We start from the raw sequence: 10,255 nt of genomic DNA, 5'->3' as shown, positions 1-10,255 counted from the left end.
GTTCTTCAGCCCACAGGTCCACAGTATCCAGTAGACTTTCTCCATGAAGCAGGAAATTTTAGAGACAGTTCCACCTATACTGACAGCTTGTCTGTCACATTTTCTGTGTCCTGCAGAATGTTTAGCAGACTCTTTTGTGTAGCAGGAACCCCGAAGGATTGTTTCACCTTTAGGCAAGTTTAGCAGTCACTTCTCTGTGGGTCCTGCATGTCCAGTTAAGTAGTCCAGGCAAGAGTAGTTTCTTGTCCAAATGGCTAACCAACTCTATAAGGACCCTCTTCAATGCCCATCTTCCTCTTGAAGTAATTGGTGTAGCCACACAGATGTTTCTCATTATCATGAAAAGTCCTAAGTTATTAAAACATTTTAAATGCAATATTCTGTAGTCTTTCAAAAGTTTGAAGAATGCCTATTCATCTGAAATACATCTCTGTACATATAGAAAATCCAACTAACATGACTATAAGCTTGACTATTACAGATGACTATCTATTAAACTTCATTTCTCAATTATACACTTTAAACAAGCTGGACAAAAAATACCTTAATCATGATCAGAAATACATATACACAGTATAACAAAATTGACCATAAATTTCTATCGATAAAGCAAGATGCATTCCAAAGCAAATTATTCATCTCTATAGTATATCCCCCTATAAATATAAACAAACAATTGTAAACAATATTTGGAAATATGGGCATAGTTCTGTTCTTACTGCTTCCTGCTGTTTGGGGACACTGTTAATCAGATCTTTCATGGTGTATCTTGTGTGCTAGTTTAATCTCAGTCAGCAGTTGGGCAAAGCAATTTGTTGAAGATGTTCACCATGAAGTTTCAATTGGTCATACTATATGGTCAAACCATATTAGCCTAGAATGAATCCACAGGTTCTCATCCTCTATGAAAACAAAAGAAGAACCTCTTTTCCAAAGCAACACATCCTTAGACCCAAATTTTGAAGTCAAGATCCCTTTATAAATATACATGCTTGTTTAGCTTAGCAATCCATACAATGAAATCTCTCTGTACTTAGCTGCTTCACAGTCAAAAACTTCAAAGAAAACACAATAGTATACATGATCTCAAACTCTCTATGTATATTCCATCTTTATGTGACTTATTTTTCTTTACTCCTTTTAATCTATGACTGTCTGTACTCTGTCTCTTTAAAGACTTTGTTTTTTAGAGCATTAACTTTATTTTATGACTCTCTATACTCTCTTTTCTCTCCAAAGCCTACATACATTTATTCAACACTGTGACACATTTAGAGGTCTTTTATGTCTGAATCTGTCCTACTACGTATCTGTAATTCTTTACTGTCCAGGAGCACTTCTTAAATACTAAGCACTTATTAAAAACTTAAGTTGCATCATTTCTAGAGGAAATATGGAAGTTCTTGCTTGTCCCACCCAGTCCAGCAAGTTGGAGCTGCTTGCTGCCTTTGAGAGTCATTCATGCCACCCCATTCTCAGTCACATATCCAATCCGTGTTACAGCAATCTCTTCACAAACCCCATCCAAATGCTTCGTCTCCCGAGAGAGCCAGAGGTCATGCTGGCAGCAAGGTCCAGAAAGCCAGCATTGCAAAGCAGTAGCAACTGAATCAGGAAAACATCTCTCTTTATTATTTTTATTGAGCTCCATATTTTTCTCTGAGCCTTCAACCTTCTCCCAAGGTCCCCATGCTCCCAATTTACTCAGGAGATCTTGTCTTTTTTTACTTCCCATGTAGATTAGGTCTATGTATATCTTTCTTAGGGTTTTCATTGTTGTCTAGGTTCTCTGGGATTGTGATTTGTGGGCTGTTTTTCTTTGCATTACATTTAAAAACCACTTATGAGTGAGTACATGTGATAATAAATCTCTCTTAAAGGAGCTGTGTCTTACCACCAGCAAACAGCAAGAAGCTATGTTAAACTTTGTATTTTTGTGTCTAGAATTATTTTTTAAGCTTTCTCAGGTTTTACATAGATTTTAGTCCACCACATTAGCATGACAATTTGTTGGAGAAGGGGAGGGGTGCTGTTTGTTGGTTCCTGGCTGCTTAGCCCCAAAATAATCACAGAGCAACTACATTAATTAAATCAATGCTTGGCACATTAGTTCAAGCTTCTTATTGGCTAGCTCACATAAATTTAACCCATTTCTATTAATCTGTGTATTACCACATGGCTGTGGATTACCAGCTAAAGTTCCTGCATCTGTCTCTGGTGGGGCTACAAGGCATCTCTCTGACTCTACACTTCTTTCTCCCAGCATTCAGCCTAGCTTTCTCTGCCTACCTAAGTCCTGCCATGCCATAGGTCCAAAACAGTTTCTTTATGTATTAATGGTAATCACAGCATACAGAGAGAAATCCTATATTAGACATGTACATGGGAAGTTAGGTAGAAAGAGGGTGTATTTGTAGCTGGAAAGAAGATAGGAGAATGTAGAGGGATGAAGGTAACCAGAACCCATTATATAAATCTAGCAAATTGTCAGGAAACGTTGTTAAATGAAAAATAAATAATAATGCAAAGGACACATGTTGGAATAATGCATTAACAGAGTAGTGGCAGCTCAAATATATAGAGGAAAATGAGGAAAATTAAATAGGGTAATACTTTTCAGATTACAAACTGTGTAGCTACGCATTTTAACTCTTTTCTTAGCTTTTTTAAATCAGTGAGTTATAACACATTTAAGCATAACTTATATAATAATAGTACTGAAATCTTTGTATAAAAATGAGGCAGATTCTGATAAGAGATAGAGGATAAGTCCCTGAACAACCTATAATACAGGAGTATTATTTCAGGAATTAGAAAGATCACACTAAAATACTCATCTAATAAAAAAAGAAAAGACATATTAAAAACTGTAAAATGTCACAGAGATAAAAACTGATATATTAAAAATGTATTCAATGTGAATGCACAAAGAAATTTAATCAGAATGTAAATATATTTTCAGATAGCATGATCTTATATACAGAAAATTCTAACGGATCCATAAAAATACTAGGACTAACAAATCATGCATCAAGTTTATAGAACACACATCAAAATTTGTTTTATTATTATTTACTAGCAACAGACAGCTGAAAATAAAATGTATAGATTATATTCATTGAAAATAAAAGTAAAAATATTTAAGAATAAAGTTAATTTCAAAACTTATAGTCTTTAAAGTATAAAAAGCATAGTTTAAAGAACTTGAACATGGTATAAACAATCATTTTTAAGAATTTTAAAGGTGACTTAATATTATAAAATATGTATTCCCCCAAATATGATCTTGGACATAATACACCAAAATGTCAGGTGATGGATTTTGTAGAAACTGAAATTCATATAAGACACTCAAAGAATTTTAAAAAATGAGTAAAACTCGGGCTTCAAAATTTCATTATTTTCTACAAAGCTTCAGTTGCAAAAGCACTAGACTGTCAAAAGGTAGAAATACAAGTAAACAGAAAAGATTCTATCTTCAGAAATAAATCAGAAATAAGCCCTCATATTTGTATCATTTATTATTTTTAAAGGCTGTCAAAACAATTCACTGGCTCTTTAGAACAAATAGTACTCAGATCACTGCAGAGGCATTTTCACAAGAATGATCTTACACCATATACAAAAAACAGATAACTCAAGACTGCAGAGATGGATCAACAATGAAAACACTTTCTGCATACGCATGAGGAGCTGAGTTCCTATCCACCATGTGGCCTGTTCAGTCTGCTCCCATGACCTACCCAACACAGACAGAGAGACATGAATGTGCTGATTGAAGATGAGGCAACAGGCACATGGAATCAGATAAATCACTACTGGCACTAGCTTATTTGGGGATTGATGAAAATATTTTAAATATAGATCATAGTGAGCATGGTTACACAACTGTAGCTATGTTTAAATATATAGAATTGCATACTTCAAATAACTGAATTGTTTGGTTGTGAGTTACAACTTCTTAAAATTATTTCAAGGCAGTCTACTCACAACGTATGTTCAGTAACTGTCTAAGGAAACCATGGAAGTTGCAGCAAGTAACAACCAGTGTTCAGATGTCAGCCCACCAGAAGAATGATTTGCTGATGGTGGAGAATCCCATCTGGGTAAGGCCTATGGTACCACCAACTCAGGAAGCTGTAGCTCATTACTGTAATTTTGCATGTGCAAAGGCGTCTATGGTTTCTCCCCACTACCTGCATTGTAGTGGGAAATCTCATGTGATGTGTATATGACATGTCATAATTGCATCTCAATCTTATGGGCACATATATCTGTGGCTGGTTAGGAATATGGCTTCTTATTAACCTATATAGTTTGATATAGAGAAAATATACTAGGATTTGCTTCAAAACCAGAACCTAAAAGCCTGCTTTGTTTCTTTTACTCAGATTAACACAAAAAATAACAACTTCTCTCCAGTATAAGACTAGCTGCCCACAATTAGCTCATTTTACCTCAGAGCAAGTTCAAATGAGACTAAATGTTTCTATATAGAGATCCTAAGTTAAAAACTTTACAGATATACTCAAGATCAGAGTTTCAGATGTCTACCAAGCTTATTAGCACAATGTAATCTGACAAAACCAGGCAATTCTTCACTTGCAAAGTCTGACAGAGAAGACCTGACTCTCTGTGCAGATTACTCTGCAGCTTGTCTCAGCAGACACTATGCCCCTGCCTCTGATCACAGTCTTGCACAGTCTTACTTGTGCCATGGTAAATGGCTCGATGCCTTATCATTTATGAAAGGAATATGCTATGACCAATAAGATGTAACTCTTGTAACTTTTTTTCTTATTGCCTCAAGTGTCCTGTAAAAAAATGTACTTAAGCTAGATGAACAAAAACGTGCTATAGTATACTGCTCCTACCCCCTATAAAGATTTATCACTCATATTGGTTTAATAAAATGCTGATTGGTCAGTAGTCAGGGAGGAATTATAGGTGGGGCCACCAAACTAGGAGAATTCTGGAAAGAAGAAAGGCTCAGTCTGCAGTCACTACCTAAATGTGTAAGAAGCAAGATGAGATTGCCTCACTGAGTAAGGTACCAAGCCACTAAAATAGATAGAATTATGGGTTAATTTAAGTTGAAAGAGCTAGTTAATAATAAACCTGAGCTAATAAACCAACCAGTTCATACTCAATATAAGCATCTGTGTTTTTTGTTTGGACTGAATGGCCATGGGACCAGGCAAGACATAAATCTTTAACTACAAAAAAGCAAGAGAGAATTGAAACCAAGGAGAAGGAGAAAGAATTAGAACATAGGAGGAAATTAGAGAACAGAAAAATAGATAAAGAACATGACGCGAACAGCACGTGTGTGAATTTATTCTGTACCCCTCAGACAGGAAAACCTTAAGCTCAGTTTCATTATGCTGCAAAGCTTTGACAAACCCTTGAGGATAGTCTTGAGAGTTGGTCTTTTGGGGCTACTACTAGGTAACATGTATGCATATGTTTTTTAATGTTCATTCTTTTCATTACTTTGTATCTTCCTGAGTTTGGTAGAACTGCTAGCCAAATATGAAACAGAAGTAGTCATGACATCCTTGCCTTGTTTCTCATTTTGAAAAGTGGTTTCTAGCATATATTCATTATGAATCGAGTGTGTCACAACATAGTAACTAATGGGAACATTCAGATCATTTATTGCATCCTCCTTAAAAGAAGCTGTAGACAAACCATGCATCCTGGAGAATGTCTTCCTCTTCAAATACCTTTAATGTTTACCTGTTTCTTTTGTGTTCTACAATTATCTAAGATTAAACAACCTTCCAAGAGTAAATGGATTGTCCATTGTGACATTCTGTCCACACAGCACAGAATGTACTATTTTATCTTGAAACACCCAAACTGGTTGTTAGACATGTACCACATAACAGGTTTAAACAGTCGTTTCACAATTATCTACTTATACTTTATGTGTCTTCTTTGAATAGATGCTATTCTTCTGATTAGGTTTCCAGAAATACTGAACTATATTTATTTGCATTTCCATAAAATTTTACGCATTGTGAGCCTGCAATAAATACTGGCCACATTGATATACTGTGATCCCTTCAAGCTTTAATAATGTCACTCCTCCTGCATTATAAATTGTCCACTGTTGTCGTTGCTTGGATGTCTTAAGGGAATATTAATCATTAACACTGGATGAGTCAGGAATTGAGAATAGATGATTCAGCTGCATTTGTTAATTACAGATGCGAAGTTCATACAAAATGTCCCAGGCAATGTGGCCAGGATACCAGTCTGTCTGGGATTAAGTAAACCCTTACATTCATTGTTTTTGTTTCCTTTTTATTTGCATCCAGCTTGGCCGTCGTTTTTTACTGAGGACCTGCTTCATCTGCAATTTATGTGTAACCACAGAATTAAATAATTTAGAAAACCTGCTCTTAAGGCCAATATTCCTCATTTCAGAAGAGAACAAAGAAAAATAATTAGTCATCTCCAAGGTTTCTGTCTTGAACCCATACTCCTACTGTAGCCAGCCCTTCCCAACTGTGGTCTGCCTACTGGCCAGCTGAATGGTGATTGCTGTTCCACCTTCTCACAGCCTTGACTTCACACACTATCAACTAGTTGGTGAGCAATTGTCATTCATTTTGGCTGCTAAGTTTAAATTTCCAGGATTTATCAATAAGAATTATGGAGTCAGATCTGCATCAAGTCTGCCGCTGTCGTCATAAAAGTGTGAATAATATCTTTAGATCAAGCAGTACATAAAAGAAACTTTAGCAATAAAAATTAATAGTGTATCCATTCACTGCCTTATGGTCTGCTGCTTATTGAATTAGTCCAGTTGCTGGGAATAAAAACATAAAGCCTACTAAAAAAAAGGCATAAAAATGAATTTGTTTATAATCTTCCAATACCAGGAGAGAAATCAAATCTGTAATTTGAAGACCATTTCTCAAGAATATAATGGAGTGAAGAATAAAGAAAAAACAATTTACTTTTACTCCATAGGATATGTCAAACCTTCATGAATAAGACAAAGAAACCTTTACCATGTATAGTTTTTCAAGGTGAAAGAAAATCCTTGTATTCCAACAGTAAAAGGAAATAAAGAAGGAAGATTAATGACTCTGGTGCAAGACAAAATAAACCTTGAAGCCTAAACAATCTTGCATCACACAGAAAGCACGTGAATCTATTATCACTGCATTTTAATTGTCAGTTTCTCATTTCTTAACTATGGGAAGTCTTTAATGTGCAAATGCTTTTAGGATTAAAGCAGAATTAAAGAAACTGTGAGTTGTATAAATATGAGCCATCTCTCAATGCTTGAGCACATGTAAATCTTTTGACTTCCTGACTGCAATCCTCCAGCAATTCTGAATCAACATCCTTTGCACTCTGCACAAGTATGAGTAGAGTTTCAAGGTGAATAAACTAAATGTCAGTGCTGCTCAGAATGCCTGCTCTGAGACTTTGCTTGGATTACTGTTCTGATCCTTAACCAAACAGCCAAGCAGTATTACAGCCTCACCTGGAGTCGTTCACTAACAGATTCTTGGCTTTGTTCCATTTGTTGGTGGTTGTGTTTGAGACAAGGTCTCAGGTAAAAAGGTTGGCTGGGTGTTCACTATGTGATTAATCTGGTTTTGAACTCCAGATCTTCCTGCTTCTACCTAGTCAAGTATTGTGCTTAGAAGTACACAAAACCTAACAAACTTGTACCTATTACAACTTGTTCCTTTTTAACCTTAGATTTATAGGTTTGGGAGACAATAAATGGTTCTCTCTCTAAATTATGCTTCAAGATGATTTAATAATCATCTAATTTGACCATTAGTTTCTTCTAATAGTAAAATTATAATGGTTTTAGGAAAGAGGTCTTACTTATCCAGTTCCAAACTGAGGCAACACCAGCTCCCCATGAATCCCCATGACAAAGGTATTAGATTTTGCTCATTTAACTGAGCAGATGCCTATGCTGGCATGCTAACTCCTCCGAATAGTCATGAAGAGACCCAGTCTCAAAGCAACTTTGTAGTCTCCAAGGTTCAACTGGGTTGTGGTATGTGGGATGATACGCAGAGAGTCAAGAATCAAAGGTCAGCTCTCTGCTCCTGCCTGTTCTAGAGACAGCCGCTTCTTTTCGCGCAGTGCCAGCCTCTTTCCAGAGACACGATGGTGAAGGTCGGAGTGAACGGATTTGGCCGTATTGGACGCCTGGTTACCAGGGCTGCCTTCACTTCTGGCAAAGTGGATGTTGTTGCCATCAATGACCCTTTCATTGACCTCAACTACATGGTCTACATGTTCCAGTATGACTCCACCCATGGCAAGTTCAAAGGCACAGTTAAGGCTGAGAATGGGAAGCTTGTCATCAACGGGAAGGCCATCACCATCTTCCAGGAGCGAGATCCCGCCAACATCAAATGGGGCGATGCCGGCGCCGAGTATGTTGTGGAGTCTACTGGTGTCTTCACCACCATGGAGAAGGCTGGGGCCCACTTGAAGGGTGGGGCCAAGAGGGTCATCATCTCCGCCCCTTCTGCCGATGCCCCCATGTTTGTGATGGGTGTGAACCATGACAAATATGACAATTCCCTCAAGATTGTCAGCAACGCTTCCTGCACCACCAACTGCTTAGCCCCCTTGGCCAAGGTCATCCATGACAACTTTGGCATCGTGGAAGGACTCATGACCACAGTCCATGCCATCACGGCCACCCAGAAGACTGTGGATGGCCCCTCTGGGAAGCTGTGGCGAGACGGCCGTGGCGCTGCCCAGAACATCATCCCTGCGTCCACTGGCGCTGCCAAGGCTGTGGGCAAAGTCATCCCAGAGCTGAATGGGAAGCTCACGGGCATGGCCTTCCGAGTTCCTACCCCCAATGTGTCCGTCGTCGATCTGACTTGCCGCCTGGAGAAAGCTGCCAAGTATGACGACATCAAGAAGGTGGTGAAGCAGGCATCCGAGGGCCCACTAAAGGGCATCCTGGGCTACACTGAGGACCAGGTCGTCTCCTGTGACTTTAACAGTGACTCCCACTCTTCCACCTTCGATGCTGGGGCTGGCATTGCTCTCAATGACAACTTTGTAAAGCTCATTTCCTGGTACGACAATGAATTCGGCTACAGCAACAGAGTGGTGGACCTCATGGCCTACATGGCCTCCAAGGAGTAAGAAGCCCGCCCTGGACCACCCATCCCAGCAAGGACACAGCAAGAGAGAGGTCCTCGGCTGCTGAGCAGTCCCTGTCCTAACTAACCCTTGACACTAAGCATCTCCCTCACAGTTTCCATCCCAGACCCCCAGAATAGCAGGAGGGGGCTTAGGGAGCCCTACTCTCTTGAATACCATCAATAAAGTTCATTGCACCCCAAAAAAAAAAAAAAAAAAAAAAAAGAATCAAAGGTCAGTGGAGGTGGCATTCAGAGCTTAGGTTATCCTGGCTAAAATTCAGCCGCAGAATTACAAGTACAGGGGACATTAAGTGTGCTCTATAACCAATGTTGAATTTATAATGTCACATATTATAGGATAACTTTAGAACAGTAAGTTTCTGTTACATTCCCAGTTTTCTGCTGTATCCTTGGAACCCTACATATACTAATATCTTCCAGTGTTCAAGTACTTTATATAAAATGGTAGTGTAGTGATTGCCAGGTGCTGGTGGCACATGCCTTTAATCCCAGCACTAGAGAGGCAGAGTCAGGCAGATTTTTGTGAGTTGGGGGCCAGCCTGGTCTACAAGAGCTAATTCTAGGACAGGCTCCAAAACTACAGAGAAACCTGTAAAAAAAACAAATAAGAAAACAAAAAAAAAAATGATAGTGTTTGCATATGATCAAAGCACACACTTCTGTGAACTTTAATCCATTTCTGGTTGACTTGTTTACCTAACGCAATGTAGAAGCTGTGTTATACTCTGTTATTTAGAGAATAATGACATGGATTAAAAATAAGTATTTGTTTGGTACAGATGCAATTTTTCTGGGTATTTTAAGCTGTAGCAGCTGGTTGAATATATTGATAAAGACCCACTGGGGAGGGAGGGCTGACTGTATTAGCAATCAACAATTGGAAAATGACATTGAAAATCAATGTAGTTATAATAATATTAAACATACATAGAAATATATTGAAGAAAATCTGCAAAAAGTCTTTATGAGACATATATAACACTGAGGCTGGGGAGAGGGTTTACTGGCAAAAGCACTGTGACACAAATATAAGAATCTGACATCAGATGCCCAGAACCCACATAAAAATGGGCACAGGAGCACAT

General features: G+C 38.2%; 1 protein-coding gene across 1 annotated transcript; it reads left to right on the top strand.

Moving 5' to 3' along the window:
* Positions 1-8,080: 8,080 nt before the first annotated feature.
* Positions 8,081-9,356, top strand: LOC126513392 (glyceraldehyde-3-phosphate dehydrogenase-like). Its single transcript, XM_050161747.1, has one exon. It carries the CDS (start codon positions 8,149-8,151, stop codon positions 9,148-9,150), a length of 1,002 nt encoding a protein of 333 aa, XP_050017704.1. The 5' UTR covers positions 8,081-8,148; the 3' UTR covers positions 9,151-9,356.
* Positions 9,357-10,255: the final 899 nt, after the last annotated feature.

This window comes from Alexandromys fortis, unplaced genomic scaffold (assembly GCF_014885135.2).
Source record: "Alexandromys fortis isolate MF-2015 unplaced genomic scaffold, M_Fortis_MF-2015_v1.1 scaffold_74, whole genome shotgun sequence".
NCBI classification, from domain to species: Eukaryota; Metazoa; Chordata; class Mammalia; order Rodentia; family Cricetidae; genus Alexandromys; species Alexandromys fortis.
Note: the sequence above shows the minus strand (reverse complement) of the source record. Positions and strands in the feature narration are given on the sequence as shown.

Excerpts from the sequence above, each read along its gene's own strand:
- LOC126513392 (XM_050161747.1), top strand. The coding sequence starts at position 8,149 with ATGGTGAAGGTCGGAGTGAACGGATTTGGCCGTATTGGACGCCTGGTT.